Here is a 17,583-nt window from a genome sequence, read left to right on the forward strand (position 1 = left end):
ACGCACCATTCACTAAATATTCAACCAAGAGCCGAGGCTCTTCAAATCACACGCCTAACTTGGGCGTCGGAGTACCTTTTGCAGGTACATCCCCCTCGTCAAGAAGGAGACCGATCGGTTTGCGCCAACACCGATCGGCCAACAGGAGGAGTTTGGAAGCGAGCGAGCGGCCCAGACACATCAACAGGTTAGTCTCTCGGTCCCAAAACTTTCCACCGAAACATTTTGGCGCCCACCGTGGGGCCGAGCGGCAAACCCAAATGGTGACCACGAGGAGCATGGAGGAAGAACAACAGACCAGAGATTTGATAGCGCAGATGCAGGCGCAAATACAGGCACAAGCCAGAACCATACAAGCACAGACGCACGCACAACAAGAGATGCAACGAAGGCACGCAGAAGAAATTGCAATGTTGAGAGCAGAGCGCGGTCGTGCCGAACAGTCCGCGCAGCACTCGGAGTCTACAGCCGATCGGGGTAACAACCGACACAATGATAACGCTGGAAGTCGTACTCAGCAGCCATCTCGGCATACTGACCCGAACGATCGGGGAAGAAGGGAACCATCCCCCTTACGAACCGATCGGCCCTCCAGTCTGCTCCCTTTCACTGCGGTCATCATGCAAACTCCAATGCCAGAAAGGAACCCTCCTGTATTGGATAAGTATGATGGCTCGACAGATCCCGACAATCATCTCAGGATTTTCACCAATGCAATGGTGTTCTACACGGACAGTGATCCGGTTATGTGCAGAGCCTTCTCCTTATCACTCAAGGACGAAGCATTAGAGTGGTATAACACTCTTCCCCCAAACACAGTGGATTGCTTCGCCACTGTGGAAAACCTTTTTAAAAGGCAATACGCCTCCAATCGTAATCAGGAGGTAACGCCAGCGGAATTGGTAAATACTAAACAGGAAAAGGGAGAAACTTTGAAGGCCTTTATGAAAAGGTATATGGAAACTGCACGACGAGTCAAAGAGGTAAGTCAATCTTTTATCATCACCAATTTGCCTTCCTGTCTAAAACCAGGGTACTTTGCTGAGAAATTGTATGCACGACCGCCAAAAACAATGGAGGAGCTCCAAGAACGGATAGCCGAATTCATCCGCATGGAGGACATGCGAATTTCACAACGAAAGCGACAACAAGAAACTGAGGCAAGTGGAGGGAGGAAGGACGGTAAACGACCGTTCGGCAATAATGGTAAAAGCGGGGAGCTTTCCCGAACATTTAAATTTAATCACTATACACCCCTCAACACACCTAGGGCAAAAGTTCTTGAAGAAGCTCTAAACGCTGAACTTCTCACACTCCAAACGAAGCCATCTCCAAGATACGCAGATGAAAGGAAGAGTTGTCATTTCCACCAGAATCGGGGGCATACCACAGAAGAATGCATTACGCTGAAAAACGAAATAGAACGTCTCATTCGGGCAGGACACCTCCGTAATTACATACAAGAAACAAGAAGAAGTCCCGAACGAGCGTATCGGAAGAACGAACGCAGGCGAGACTATAGTCGCAGTCCTGCTCGTCATCGTGAACGATCGGTTCGCGGAGTTATAAACTGAAGATAGCAATCCAAATCTCTATTTAATGTCATCTTTAAATTTTTGATTTAGACTTTTGTTATTAAACTTTCGTTGTGCAATGAATAAAACCGAGCAATTCACGCTCGATCATCGGTTACCAATGTCGATCAAGAATTTCAACCAACAGAGGTAAAACCCTCTCAAAGCCGAACGGTAAAGCCCGTTCCCTAGGAAGCACTCCTAGGTCGAAGACCGAGCGGTAAATCCCCCTCGGGAGAGAGGTAAAGCCCTCTCAACGACGAACGGTAAATTCCGTTCACTAGGAAGCACTCCTAGCTCAAAGCAGAGGTAAAACCCTCTCCAAGCCGAACGGTAAAGCCCGTTCCCTAGGAAGCACTCCTAGGTCGAAGACCGAGCGGTAAATCCCCCTCGGGAGAGAGGTAAAGCCCTCTCAACGACGAACGGTAAATCCCGTTCACTAGGAAACAATCCTAGCTCAAAACAGAGGTAAAACCCTCTCAAAGCCGAACGGTAAAGCCCGTTCCCTAGGAAGCACTCCTAGGTCGAAGACCGAGCGGTAAATCCCCCTCGGAAGAGAAGTAAAGTCCTCTCAAAGACGAACGGTAAATCCCGTTCACTAGGAAACAATCCTAGCTCAAAACAGAGGTAAAACCCTCTCAAAGCCGAACGGTAAAGCCCGTTCCCTAGGAAGCACTCCTAGGTCGAAGACCGAGCGGTAAATCCCTCTCGGGAGAGAGGTAAAGCCCTCTCAAAGACGAACGGTAAGTCCTAGGTTAAAGTTGAAGGTCGAGAGGTAAACCCCTCTCGGTAAATGTGGAAGGTCGAGAGGTAAATCCCTCTCGGTTAATGTTGAAGGTCGAGAGGTAAACCCCTCTCGGTTAAAGTCGAAGGTCGAGAGGTAAACCCCTCTCGGTTAAAGTGGAAGGTCGAGAGGTAAATCCCTCTCGGTGAATGTCGAAGGTCGAGAGGTAAACCCCTCTCGGTAAATGTGGAAGGTCGAGAGGTAAATCCCTCTCGGTTAAAGTCGAAGGTCGAGAGGTAAACCCCTCTCGGTTAAAGTGGAAGGTCGAGAGGTAAATCCCTCTCGGTGAATGTCGAAGGTCGAGAGGTAAACCCCTCTCGGTAAATGTGGAAGGTCGAGAGGTAAACCCCTCTCGGTTAAAGTCGAAGGTCGAGAGGTAAACCCCTCTCGGTTCATGTTGAAGGTCGAGAGGTAAACCCCTCTCGGTAAATGTGGAAGGTCGAGAGGTAAATCCCTCTCGGTTAATGTCGAAGGTCGAGAGGTAAACCCCTCTCGGTTAAAGTCGAAGGTCGAGAGGTAAACCCCTCTCGGTTAAAGTGGAAGGTCGAGAGGTAAATCCCTCTCGGTGAATGTCGAAGGTCGAGAGGTAAACCCCTCTCGGTAAATGTGGAAGGTCGAGAGGTAAACCCCTCTCGGTTAAAGTCGAAGGTCGAGAGGTAAACCCCTCTCGGTTAAAGTGGAAGGTCGAGAGGTAAATCCCTCTCGGTGAATGTCGAAGGTCGAGAGGTAAACCCCTCTCGGTAAATGTGGAAGGTCGAGAGGTAAATCCCTCTCGGTGAATGTCGAAGGTCGAGAGGTAAACCCCTCTCGGTAAATGTGGAAGGTCGAGAGGTAAATCCCTCTCAGTTAATGTGGAAGGTCGAGAGGTAAATCCCTCTCGGTTAATGTCGAAGGTCGAGAGGTAAATCCCTCTCGGTAAAAGTAGAAGGTCGAGAGGTAAATCCCTCTCGGTTAATGTCGAAGGCCGAGAGGTAAATCCCTCTCGGTTCATGTTGAAAGACGAGCGGTAAATCCCGCTCGGTTCATGTTGAAGGTCGAGAGGTAAATCCCTCTCAGTTAATGTGGAAGGTCGAGAGGTAAATCCCTCTCGGTTAAAGTAGAAGGTCGAGAGGTAAAGCCCTCTCGGTTAATGTCGAAGACCGAGAGGTAAACTGCTCTCGGTTCCTGTTGAAGGACGAGCTGTAAATCCAGCTCGGTTAATGTCGATCGTCGAGCGTCGATCGTCGAGCGGTAAAATCCGCTCGCTTATTGTCGAAGACCGAGAGGTAAAATTCCTCTCGATTCCTGTTGAAGGACGAGCGGTAAAACGCCATCGGTCCGTCTTTACATGGAAAAAGTTCTAAAAAGAACTCTCTTCAACCACCGACAAGAGCGGCAGAAGCTCACCAATACAACAAACACACCCTCCCTCAAACTCATAAGTCCTATAGTTAACCACGGCTAAAGCCAAACGCTTAACTCGGACTTGGGGGGCATAATGTATAGTATGAAATATTAACCGAGCGGTTACAAACAACCAACCGGATATTTAGGTAATCTGTTTATATCTTATTCTGTTTATATTTTATTGGGCTTATATCAGCTCAGTATCCATGAGGTAAATTATAAATACAAAGCCAGGGCCAAAAGCCAGGTACGTTTCACTTACGCACCATTCACTAAATATTCAACCAAGAGCCGAGGCTCTTCAAATCACACGCCTAACTTGGGCGTCGGAGTACCTTTTGCAGGTACATCCCCCTCGTCAAGAAGGAGACCGATCGGTTTGCGCCAACACCAATCGGCCAACAGGAGGAGTTTGGAAGCGAGCGAGCAGCCCCGACACATCAACAGGTTAGTTTCTCGGTCCCAAAACTTTCCACCGAAACAACCACCACCAGCATTGGCACAGTGCAAGAAATTTTCAGTTCCAAATCTACTTCCTAACTTCCGAAACAACACCTACAATGGCAGAACAATGTCACAGAACATTTAAGCATTTGGCTCCACAGGATGAAAAAACAAAGCCCTTGCCTAAAAATGAACAAAACAGATGAACAAAAGAGAGGGAGCTGTTTGGATATCATTCACTTAAGCTGGGACAAGTTCAAATAAAAATATTCAACAGGAGACGGAAAGTTCAAAGAGGGAAAAGCAGACAAAGTCAGAGAAGCTGACGGTTAATACGAGATGAGAAGAAAGTGGTGTGGAAGAGGAACTTACTCTTGGTGGTGAAGATGAGAGAGCAGTCACCACAGCGAATGGGAAAGGGTGGAGGAAGAAGAAGGGCTCGATCTGAAATGGGGATTGGCTGCAGAGAGAAGAGGGTGAAGGAGAGAGAGAGAGAGAGAAAGAGAGAGAGAGTTGAGTTTCGTGAGAGTTCCCTTTTCTCAATCTCAGCGCCAAAGTGAGAAAAAAACGGTGCTTCGTTTATATTTCTTACTCCTCCAAATATGGGCCACCAAACACACAACGGCGGGTACGGGATCTTCGTGGATTTCATCTAGGGGTCTTTCTTACTGCAATTACATGTTTTCTTTTTTACACCCCCATAGTCTTACAAAAATTACCTAACTATCCTTGACTAAAAGATATTAAAAATCCTAATATTATCCCTTCTTTCACAGCATCAGCGTCCTCCACACTGCCGAAAGCCTGCAACGTCCTACACCCAACTCCATTTGGGAACTTTGGAGAGCCGTTTCATTTTATTGAGAGAATGCCTTTGGAACCTAGCGTTAGTATTTTCTCCTTGTGGGAGAGAATATGGCTCAAAATTTGGAAAGCCACATCAAAAGGGACAACAGTGCTATTGGAGGAGAGACTTTTTCATTGTGGATTTTACTATTTGAAATATATAATTTACATTTTGATTGTTTTTAAAGTTGTATTATATATTATATAATTCGAAATTTAATTTAAATTCTAAATCATCTTCTAAGTTTATATCATTAATTATATAATCAAAAATATAAATTCAGATTATAAATTATATAATTCAAAATATAATTTAAAATTTCGATTTGTGATTTTTCTAAGATGATTGATTTTGGAAGATTTTTTTGTCTATTTGGAAATATATTTTAAATTCATATAACAAATTATACAATTTAAAATTCAAATTTTTATTACAAATTGTATAATTTAAAATGCAAATCTACCTTTTAAATTGTACCATATGAAACATATAAAAATAAAATTTTTGAACTCCAAATTATGAAATCCAAAATATATATGATTACACAGTTTGAAACTATAACTAAAACACGGAAGAACTTAAAAAATTATTTTCTATTAGTTTCAGTTATAGTATAATTGAAATTCTAAAAGTATGGGTGAAGGAAGTAAACATAGGGGTGCGTGAAGAAATTACCTTCAACCGACCTCTTTTTTCTGGAGACTGGCCCACTACTAATACTTATCACTAAAAAAACTACAAATTAATACACCTTAAAATAAATAAAAAGTTATAGTTTTATGATTTAATCTAATATGCTAACTTATATAATAATACGGATTATCTTAGTGCATATACTTGTCAAATTATTAAAATAAATAAAGAAAAACTAACAGGACAAAATTTTTCAACTATTGAAAATATTATCTTTTAAGAGTGTTGTAATACATGATATTAAAAGTTTACGTATGCGTTGTTAGGGAAACAGGCGGGTAATGAACAGTAATTTTTAGACGAGGGACAGATAATAAACAGCGCATTACCTATACTCAACCTAACTCATGAAATATATATATATATATATATATATATATATATATATATATATATATATATATATATATATATATACACACACGTCATCTCTAGTGTAGTTATAAACTCTTACTCGCCTTGTTATTCCTTTCAATCTTTTTTTTTATCTTTATCACTTTAACATTTTCTTCCTCATTTTTACGGTAGCCATAACTGAAAAAAATAAGAAACACAGTTAAACAATTTACATTTGTAAAGAGTTGATTCATTAGCATATTCGCTTTTAAGCAAAGGTTTATTCAAAATCTGTTCAATTTTATCATCTTTACTAACCTCTCTAATTTCATCATATGTGGATATTGACATCTCTACAAAAATCCTCTAGGCTAATTACCAATTCCTTCAAACATCATTGTACTGTGAAAATTAGATAAGACAAAAATTATAAAATGAAAATTCATTACAAAATCATTTTTTTGAGAAATTGTTTAACATCGAATGTTTTTTATTTTTTTCTAGGCCAATTACCAATTTTTTAATGTCATTATGCTTGTGAAAATTAGATAAAATTAGATAAGACAAAAATTATAAAATGAAAACTCATTATAAAATCATTTTTTGTAAAAAATTGTTTAACCGTAAATGTTTCTTATTTTTTTAGTTGGGGCTATGATAGGAATGGCAGAGAAAATGTTGGGGTGAGAGATGAAAAAGGAAGGGTTGAGAGAAATGAGGAGGGTGAGTAAGGGTTGGAGCTTTCTTGTTATTCAAATACTTTTGACTTTAAAATTTAAAATCCATAATATATGAGGATATTTTTGTCTACAAAAATCTTGTATATATACATTACTAAAATATACCACTGAAAAAAGAGCGTGCGCAATTTAGCAAACTCATATATATATATATATATATATATATATATATATATATATATATATATATATATATATATATATTTAAAGTATTTTGATGTGGATAACACAAATGATGATTTTTGAGATATTTGTAATTGTTCTTATGTAGTTGAAATATAATGTTTGTCATAGATATTAGCAATGTATTGTATAAGTAAGATGTTGAATTGTTAATATTGAATATAATGAGATATTGGTATCATTAATATAAACTAAACATAATCATGATACTCCGACATGATATTAAGACTAAAACCTGAATAATATAGGATGTTATGGTAGTTAAATGCAAAACTAACTTTACTTAAAGTAATAGAATTAAATTTACTGGTAAGTATAATACTTACAATCTATTTCAAACATAAAATTTATATTTACCACATAAATATGTATTCAGTAATTCAAAATAACAAACAATAATACCAATAGTAATAATAATAATAACATGGAAAATTCAAATTTTTACTTTATATTATTAGTTATACATTAATTTTTAATCATAAAATAAAAATTAATTAGGAATGAACATTAAGCAATCAAGATACGTAGAAGATAATGGTTACGAGTCTAAAACTTGAAGCTTATGAAAATTTTGTTAGAAACAGAATTTAAAATTAGAGACACGTATTCAATAAAAAGAGAAATCAAAGTTAAAAAATAAAATAGACATGTTAAATCAAATTATACTACCATCTATTTAAATTTAACATATGTGCATAAATTATATTAATAATCGGTTCGATATTTATATCTTACATGATTATTCAGTAGCTAATTTTTTTTCCAAAGAGTTATAATCATGGCACTGTATTTTTTATTTAAGGATTATTAATGAATAAAACAATGTTGTGAAAATCCTTTACGAAGCACGTGAAAACACAACACTTGGAGGGTTGTTTGTAACTAGTATAAGTGGAATGGTAAGAGAGGATTCGGTAGTGCTTCAAAAGTAACTCTTCCACCATAACGATGAGATGCTACTCCATAAATGCCGTTGTCATGCAGATTTGTGTAATACGTAGTTGAACCTGCTCACGATCAGAAAAGATTTTCTGTTGATTTTTTCAGAGTTGGAAATCTCCAAGATTATCAGTTCAAATTAATGGCAGAATCATCACAGTCAAGATATTTTCTCTTTCCTGTCAATAAGGTGGGCCATTCTCTGATGCAGAAGAAAACAAAAACGGTTGTGCTTCCACATTCTTCGAGCTTCCAGATTTTGGTCAAAAACACGGGATCTTCCACGTTTTCAAACACATGCTACATGATTTACTCTCAGCCATTTTCAAACCCTAGCATTTCCAAAAACCTACTGTGTGACATTTTGGAGATCCTCTCTCGCATTCTTGAATGGTTTCTGTCAACTTTGGACTCACGGTAGGATTCACATGCTTGAGCCCAATCAGAATCGGTCAGTTTCGTAGTGAAGGTAAGTTTAATCCAAAAATCTCTTATTTAGGGTTTTTGTTTTCTCATAAAAACTCTGTAATAGAAAAATCTCAAGGTTTATTCAGGAAGAACTCTGGCAAAGGGTCAATCCATTTGGTGAATAATGACTTCTGGGTAGAATTTGCAGGAACGTGAAGATTATATAAGGCTAATGCCGAGAGTGAGAGGGAGGTTAATTGAAAATTTGACGTAGGAGGAGACAGAATATCATTTGTTTCGAGTTGGAGAATCTAGAGACAATTCCCTTACATTAATTCCTTCTTAGGTGCGCAATTTCGCTTCTTCATGCTTTGTAATTTTTCGTCAAAATGTTCTTCTGCAAGGGTAGATAACATCTACTTTTCATCACCCGCTACATCATATTTCTTTCCATTTTTCCTCAATTCCATTTCCTTCCCTTCTACACCTCCATTCCTTTTCGTCCTTTCATCACTTTCATTTCTCGCCACTTCCTACAGAAACACCACAAACCGAACCATCTCCGTCATCCTTCCCACACACAGTTTTAAGCATGAAAAAAGGTCAAAACGATAGCGGCGCTTGTGCTGATAGAGTTGCCCACGCATCTGTGACATCGGCGCTGGTTCCGGCAGTAACTGGCGCCGTCGTCAGCTTATAGAATTGAAAATTGAAAATTTTATTATTCTAGCAATTTAAAATAAAGAAAAATAAAATTATTAAATATTTAAATACAGGTTTAAAGTAGTTTTAAAAAGTATACGAAAATATATTAATTAAAATAACAGTATATTAATAATTGAAGAGATAAATATAATAATAAAAATTCATATGATAAAAATATATGTTTGAAAATAAATACTAATTTGAAATTGATTGATATTATCTTTTTTATTACTGATTATTAATATAAATTAAAAATAAAATAATTTTGATACTCGACATGATATTAAGACAAAAACCTGATATATGTAGGACGTTTTGTTAGTTAAATGCAAAATTAACTTTACCTGATGTAAGAAAATTAAATTTACTGCTAGGTATAATACTTACAATCTATTTCAAACTTAAAATTTATATTTACCACCTACATATGTACTCAGTAATCCAAACTAATAATAACAATAATTTTAACGTGGAAAATTCAAATTCTTATTTTATGTTATTAATTCTACATTAATTTTTCATAAAAATAAAATTAAGTAAGAGTGAACATCAAGCAAATAAGATAAGTGGAAAGAGATAATGGTTACGAGTCTAGTTTATGACAATTTTGTTAGAAAAAGGATTTGAAATTATAGACACATGTTTAATAAAAATTGTAGACATCTTAAATCAAATTTACTACCATCTATTTAAAATTTAACATATGTGCATAAATTATATTAATAATCGGTTTAATATTTATATATTACATAATTATTCAGGAGCTAATATTCTTCTAAAAATATTGTAATTATGACACTGTATTTTTCATTTAAAAGATTATTAATGAACTGATATAAAGCAATGTTGTGACATTAGGAAGCAAGTGAAAACACAACACTTGGACAACAGTTGTTTGTGAGTAGCATAAGTGGAATGGTAAGAGGGGATTCATTCTACATTATGTTGCTGTTTCCCAAAATAGCACAAGTTTGTTTTGTCCTTCAAAAGTAACTCCACGACAACGATGAGATGGTGTGTCCTCGTCAGTGCAGTCTGCTACACCAGTGAATAAAAATAATTTAACTATATTAAATTATAGTTAACTGTATTATTTTATATTAAATTATAATTCAAATAATTTTTTTTAATAATAACATCAATTAAATTCTATATTAATTATAATCTATTTTATTTTAAATTCAAAAATTTACTTTGAAATCCTATCTCTCAGTGTCTCCGAAATCAAGCAACTAAACCTTGTTGTTTTCCATCACACCACCTTTTCCATTTTGTCCTAGAACGTGAGTCAGAGAAGGATAGCTTGAACGAAAACCCAACTTACGGTGACCTGCCCTGGTCCTGCCGTGCTACTGCTCACCGTGACCCTGACATTTGTGGCCTGAGCGAGGCGTCTTAATGTTTGGGGCTGAGGGAGGCTTGCTGCATTTGCCACTGGTGTCTTTCTTTTACACACTTTTTCTCTTTCTTTTTCCGTTCATGAATTCAATGACTTGTGTTGTGTTTATCTTCTTCTTTGCTAATTCTAGGTTTCTTTCAAGATTATGTATGTTTTAGTGTTGTATGTTGTTCAAAGCTTAGACTTTTTTTATGAGGAGTTTGATGGAAACTAATGAAAGATTATTGCTTTGAAAGGGTGTTATATGATCTTTTTGCTTTTTTGTCAATGGGGCACATTGGTTAACTCTGGTTTTATGTTTACTCCGCGTTTAGACCGGCGGGGTGACATTGGATAACTAGTTTGTTTTGATTGAAGGAGGATAGAGTTTAGGAGAAATCTGTGAGGATTTTGGGGAATCATTAAGTGATTGTTCCAAATACTGAACTTTTTAGTTTTAGTTAGGCTTATGATATTCATGAAGATAAAGCTGAACAATATGGAGAATGTTATACCCCTTTTGACTATACATAGTTGGCAAAGATTATGAGTGCTATATGTATGTGGGATGAAAAGAAATCGAAAATCTGGAAACGGTAATTTCATGGAAAATAATATGAAAGGAGGAAATGAAAAGGCTAAGATACAGAGAGAAAATACAAAATGCAACTTATCTAATGATGAAATTCTCATATATTCTTTAAAAAATCTAATCTTGAAATTGGGATCTATTCCAGGAGGTATATATTAAGGATGTCAACCTCAATGCATTGTCCCTGTTCTAATGGGTCATAATTGTGACCTCTTTACTAATTAGGATGGGTATAAAGAAATGCATTTTCTTGATTTGAGATCAATGGACCCGTGCCTTATTAAGATGGATCCGGAAATAGTATATAGTAGTTACGTGGCTTTCATATGTTATGGATGATAATATTGTGGAGTCACTCAACTTGCTGACTTCATTTTTGAAGTATTATGTTCTGTGTTTACACTTTCTGAATGTTGTTTATCCTATAAGGAATGATGTTATCAGGCCTTGTGTTCATAAAACTGCTTCTTGGTTTTAGGTACCAACACATGGGGCAGATTTGAATTTACAGTGAAACTTATTTTGTTTTATCAGTTTCTGTTTTAGAATTTTTTTTTTCCAGAAAAAACTATTGAATATATTCTAAAAATTAGTACAGTTAGTTCACTTCAATTTATATTATAATTCATTGCAATTTAGACCAGTTTAGTATACTGCAGTTTCATAAAGCAAATTATAGTTCATTTCATTTCATCTGAATTACTTTTTAGTTCAGTTCCGATAAACTAGTTTTTAGTTTAGTGTAGTTTTTAACAATACAGTCCAGTACAGTTTATTTTGTCCACCCGTAGCCATATGTTAAACTCCTACTCGTGGTTGAACCTGCTCAGGATAAGAAAAGATTTTTTGTTACTTTTTTCACAGTTTAAAACCCCGAAGATCATCAGATCAAATTAATTGCATACTGGTTTTGCCTCACACTAAGAAGCTTGATGGATAAATGCAGAATCATCATAAGATATTTTCTCTATTTCCTGTCGATAAGGTGCACTTGGCGAACACCCTAGTTCCAAGCCGCCAATGCTTTCTGCCCTCACCCTATCCTAGGTGTAGCTAAGTTGAAAATAATTAATGTTTCTGAATTGAATTTGTTTCCATTTTTCTGCTTTACAATGTGGGTGCCATCTGTATGAACAGGTTTGTCTACCATTTTCACTCTACCGTGCTAGCTGCTTTTGTGATTTTTATGTGTTTTTCTTGGCGGCTGATTCATTGTTTCTGATTCCACTAGTGCTAGCTACCTGCTGAGTTTCACCTCAGGGACCTTTTATTCCAACCGAGTCACATCAGCCATGACTTCTTCTTGCCCAGGAATTGATCCTCTTCCCTCCGAGTTCCGCTTCTTCAAGATTATTGTGGATACTACTCTCCAAAAGGGAAAAATTGTGAGCATTATTTCCTTTACATACTCTTTCTCTATGTTCATTTCCATTTCCACTGAAACTTTTGTCATGGTATATAAATGTAGGATGAAACTTGTGAATTTCTTCATGTGTTCTAACATAAAGTTTTGCAGATGATTCCAAAGGAGTTCACTCGGAAATATGGTGGTAGATTGTTAAACCCTTTGTTTCTCAAGGTTCCCGATGGCATTGAATGGGAACTATGTTGGACTAAAGACGGTACTGGTAATGTTTGGTTGGAAAAGGGATGGAAGGAATTTGCCACTTATTACTCCCTTGGCTACGGTCATCTTGTGACGTTCAAATACCAACAAACATGTACATTAGAGGTACACATATACAATACATGTGCCGTAGAAATAAATTATCCCTCCAACAACACTCAAAACAGTTCTAGTAATGTTTTGTTTGAGGTAGCTCCAACATCACCATCTCTTCCTGGGCTTTCTAAGAAACCAAGGAAACACCCAATTGGGCCAGGCTCCAGTTTACCTCAGCACGTCCAAGTTAAAGTTGATCTGCTTCAAGGTACTAGATTTGTGGAGTTATTTAAAAAGGAAACGTTAGATTAAAACATTATCTATTTCATGACCATCCTTTTCTTTATAGGGATCTTTTGAGCTTTTAAGTGATTTTTTCATGACATATCATGTTCGATTGTTTCAGAGAATAGTGGTGCAACCAGATCTGAAACTCCTTCTTTTATGGTTACCCTGAAGGATACAAACGTGAATGGATATATTTTGGTGAGCTGTCAAGCTTCTTTTTAACCATTAACATAGTTTTCAATATTTTTTGTTTGAAGCCGGAACAATTACGTTATTTTTATATTTCCTAACTTTTGTAAGAATAAACTCAGGTCATTCCGTCCATCTTTACTAAAAAGTATTTGAAGGAAACCGGCAAACAAGATATCCTCCTTCAAGTCTTGGATGGGAGAACTTGGCACGTTACATTAAAGAATGGCAAATTTTTCAAGGGATGGAGGGCTTTTGTATCACATAACTATTTGAATGTTGGGGATGTTTGCATTTTTGAGCTAACCGAGAGCCAAGCTCCATGTTTTAAAGTGTCAATAATTCCAATTTCACAAGATAAATGTTCGAGTTCACAAGGTAATCTTAAGTTGGTTATTCTTTCAAATTACACCGTACTATTTGTGTAAAGTAATGACTGTAGATTTCTTCCTTTGAATCAGATAGAGAATATGTTGACCTTACGAAAATCCAAGACTTTAGATGTATTGATACTTTTTCCATCAAAGGTAAATAATAGCTTTAATTACTTTTATAACATCTTCCAAGATATTTCAATATTGTGTAGGGTTCATTCTAAATTCATGTGGTTTTTCTGTCATGTCATTCACAAATGGAGCTATGCAAGAAGCAGCAAAGTTCACGTCCGTAAATCCTTTTTTCACGCTCAAAATAAGGGCAAATCATAGGGGAGATTTCAGATCGGTAGGTTTTAGTTATGAAGCAAATTAAGTTGCTATTAGCCACCATATGTGATCGGTTTTAGTTATTTGTTATAGTTTTGTTGATAGTTAGAATTGATGTATCATATCTAGCTGATGCAAATATAATTTGATGTAGCGTGTACCACTTGATTTTGTGAGAGAGTACTTCCACAAGAAACAGGTGACGTTACAGTTTGGGAATAAATCATGGCGGGTAAAACTGGTTGGTGCTGTTCCAACAAAGCTGTCTCAAGGTTGGAGCCCATTTGCAAAAGAATGTAAGTTGCAACCTGGAAATGTTTGCGTCTTTGAGTTAACAAACGAAGAAGATTTAGTACTTGATGTTCATATTTTTAGGGGACAATCTTAGAGAATTCATTTGAAGCATTTATTGTAAAATTGCCCATTCATTTTAGTTTTTAATCCTCAAACTTGTATACAGAACCTGAACACGCTATCATGTTTGCAATGCTATTATTAGGTTTGTGGACAGGGACAACGTGTAAACACTGCCATGAATATGCGTACTTTGGTTCCCACAACTTAATAGTTAAATGTGTTCGTTAGTTTTGGTAGGTAGCTGAAGCTTTTTTCTTCTGTGAAGTGTTACTAACAGACAAAGGTGCAGTAGCAGAGAGGTCTTCCAAATGAACAAATAAATATGGTTTAATCATTCACGAAGTCCTTTTTTTCGCGTGGATTCTCAATTTAGTCCCTTTGTTTTTGAAAATCTCAATTGGGTCCCAAATTTATGAAAATTGCAACAATTGGATCCTTTCCGTTAAATTGTCTCCAACGGCGTTAGTGTGTGTCTGACGTGGCACGTCATCCACGTCAGACTACAGCGTGCCACGTCAGACACACACTAACGCCGTTGGAGACAATTTAACGGAAAGGATCCAATTGTTACAATTTTCATAAATTTGGGACCCAATTGAGATTTCCAAAAACAAAGGGACTAAATTGAGATTCCACGCGAAAAAAAGGACTTCGTGAATGATTAAACCAATAAATAAACCAATGAATGAGACAGATGTTGACAATATATACACATCAAATTCCTAAAATTAGCAAACTACCTACCTAGAAAACCTAACTAAATGGCTAGAACTGGAAACTAAGAGCTAAATCTGTAATTATTGAATGCAGAAGCATGAATCTTATGTAGAAACAATCATGAAACAGTAATTGGAACTGGAATTTAGCAGCAGAAATCAAAACTCAACATTCAAAACAAAGAAAAACTGGTGCCCGGGAGATAACGAGAATTACTACCTATGAGTAATCTGGAACAAAACTGAAATCAAACGTTTGGAATGAGTTTCAAATGATTAAATTGCATTGTTGAAAGTAAAAACAGGTTAGAAAGTAAGTGCTGGAATTGAAATCAAATGCAGAACTGGGAATTTAAAGAAAGCTTCTAAAGGCAGTAAAGAAAAGCATGTAAAAGCTGTCTAACAAGAAAACAATAACTCTCAATTGATGTTCATTAGGTTTTACTTTTGATGGCCAAGGATCATTTCGGATTCCTTGGTGTATAGGCGGTTACTTTATACTCACTAAGTCTCAGCACGAATCCATAATTGAGTTTAGTAGGTTACAAAAGTAAAAGCCACATGATCATCAACAGAAAAATGAATTCTGATGTAGAAGTGAGAAAGCATTGTAAAAGCATCAAATGTAAATGTGCAAGAAAGTAAAAGACAGAAACGTAAAGGTAAAAGCAGTAGAGGAATCTGTAGAAGTTTGCAAGAAAAGTAAAATTGCATGTAAACTAACTTGAATTTGATGTAAACTGGTGTGAAAGTACAAAGATTCTGAAGCACTTGCAACCTAGCTCCTTTGGAGTATAAGGCAGCTGTCAACACTCAATTTTGTCCGGGTTTGTAAAAAATTGTGTTTTTATTGTTTCTTTTATTATTTTTATTTTATTTTACCTTTTTGTTTTATTCTATTTTTATGTATTTAGATCTTTGCTTTTAATTCAATTTCTATTTTATTTCTTATTTTCAATTTGTTTTAATAGTGTTAATTAATCAAAATAATTAAAAAAAAATTGAAAAATAAAATTAAAATTAAAAATAAAGTAAAAAATAAATAAAATAAAATTGGAAAAAGTAAAAAAATAGAAAAAAGGGAGAAAACGTGGGAAATGGTATAGGAGACGTGTCTCAACAGGGGAGACCAGGTGGTTACAAGAGAATATTTTCAAGATTTTGGGGCAGAGATTTTTGGGATCAGAGAGAGAGAAAAGGGGGAGACCAGGTTGTTAGAGCAGCAGAATTTGGTTGGATCAGAGAGAGAAAAAAGGGAGAAAGAGCACGCAGGAACTATCATCTACAATCATCATCCAGAGTCAGCATTGGCACCGGCACCGGCGAGAAGAGATCACCAGCTACACAGCTAGCAGTAGCAGCAGCCATAACAGCAGGTAGGTTTTTTGTTCACCTATACATTCAGATTCATCATATATGCTTACTGCATAAGCTCCATTCACCCCTTATCTCGTCAGCCCATGCACCATCATCAGAATCATTTATCCCCTTCACGCTCAAATGCACACAACACACTCATCTCTTCCAATACCGCATAAGAGAGAAATCAATCAACATTAAACCAATCAGAAAACAATAAAAGTTAGGGAGGCAGAGAGAAAAATGGCAGTCGAGAAAATACTCGAATGGGAAAAAGAAGAGTGGCGTTGGGGCACTGGTGAGGTTAGTGGCGCGATGGCGTTGAGTCCCGGCGGCCTGGAGCTGTTGAGGAGGAATCCGGTGGCCGTGGAGGTGACGGAGGAGGTAGACTAGGGTAGGCACGGGGAGCCTTATCGTGGCAGTGGTCGTGGAGGTTTTAGTAATGGTGAAGTTGATGATGATGGGTGTTGATGACGCGAAGGGATCGGAGATGAACGCGGAAGAAGACCCTCCCTGAGAATCGCGGTTTTCGAAAAGAGAAAGGCAGAGACATTGGCGTCGTGACTGGTGGTGGTTCTGGGGGTACGAGTTGTCGCCGGCGAGGCCAAGGCTTGTTTTGGTTGAGGCGACGGTGGACGGATATGGCAGAGGTGGTGTTGAGTCCGTGGTGCAGAGCTTGGGACCTTGGGTCAGAGAAGACGCGAGCTGGGGAATGAGGATGAACCTCCTGAACCCCTAGAAAATTCTAGGTTAGAAAGCATTGGACTGGGCCAAGCCCAGAAATGGGCGTACGTCTGGTGCATTGGGCCTCTTTTGGAGCGCTCGTTATTTGGCGTCCGTTCGCCATCTCCCCACAACGAACGCTCGTTATCCAAACGAGAGAACGCTCGTTACCTTTAAGCCATTTTGACCGTTCGCTCAGCACTCTCACCAACGAGCGCTCGTTATCCAAACGAGCGAACGCTCGTTATCCAAACGAGCGAACGCTCGTTATCCTTAAGCCTTTTTGACCGTTCGTTCAAACATTCTCACCAATGAGCGCTCGTTCGTCATTTCCCCACAACGAACGATCGTTACTTAGCGCTCGTCCGCCACTTCCACCGCGAACGCTCGTTACTTAGCGCTCGTTCGCCACTTCCACAGCGAACGCTAGTTACTTAGCGCTCGAACGCTCGTTACTTAGCGCTCGTTCGCCACTTCCACAGCGAACGCTCGTTACTTAGCGCTCGTTCGCCACTTCCACAGCGAACGCTCGTTACTTAGCGCTCGTTCGCCACTTCCACAGCGAACGCTCGTTA

The 17,583-nt window shown here is 37.6% G+C and overlaps 1 protein-coding gene across 2 annotated transcripts; it reads left to right on the forward strand.

The window, feature by feature from the left end:
• The first annotated feature begins 10,283 nt into the window (after positions 1 to 10,283).
• Positions 10,284 to 14,363, forward strand: LOC148202715 (B3 domain-containing transcription factor VRN1-like). Of its 2 annotated transcripts, none has more exons than XM_088110659.1 (8): positions 10,284 to 10,476; positions 12,241 to 12,394; positions 12,526 to 12,940; positions 13,079 to 13,158; positions 13,272 to 13,527; positions 13,611 to 13,676; positions 13,787 to 13,872; positions 14,008 to 14,363. In XM_088110659.1, exons 2-8 carry the CDS (start codon positions 12,302 to 12,304, stop codon positions 14,239 to 14,241), a joined length of 1,230 nt encoding a protein of 409 aa, XP_087966785.1. In that variant the 5' UTR covers positions 10,284 to 10,476; positions 12,241 to 12,301; the 3' UTR covers positions 14,242 to 14,363. The 2 variants fall into 2 exon arrangements, with proteins under 2 accessions (XP_087966785.1, XP_087966786.1); XM_088110660.1 differs by lacking the exon at positions 10,284 to 10,476 and adding an exon at positions 11,659 to 12,056.
• The last annotated feature ends 3,220 nt before the right edge of the window (positions 14,364 to 17,583 follow it).

This window comes from Vigna umbellata, chromosome 3 (assembly GCF_029865625.1).
Source record: "Vigna umbellata cultivar VRB3 chromosome 3, Vumbellata_1.0, whole genome shotgun sequence".
NCBI classification, from domain to species: domain Eukaryota; kingdom Viridiplantae; phylum Streptophyta; class Magnoliopsida; order Fabales; family Fabaceae; genus Vigna; species Vigna umbellata.

Bases quoted from the DNA above. Each gene is read 5' to 3' on its own strand.
- LOC148202715 (XM_088110660.1), top strand. From the start codon at position 11,950: ATGCAGAATCATCATAAGATATTTTCTCTATTTCCTGTCGATAAGGTG. The intron at 12,057-12,240 runs GTGTAGCTAAGT...TGATTCCACTAG, and splicing joins CTGCCCTCACCCTATCCTAG to TGCTAGCTACCTGCTGAGTT. The intron at 12,941-13,078 runs GTACTAGATTTG...CGATTGTTTCAG, and splicing joins TAAAGTTGATCTGCTTCAAG to AGAATAGTGGTGCAACCAGA.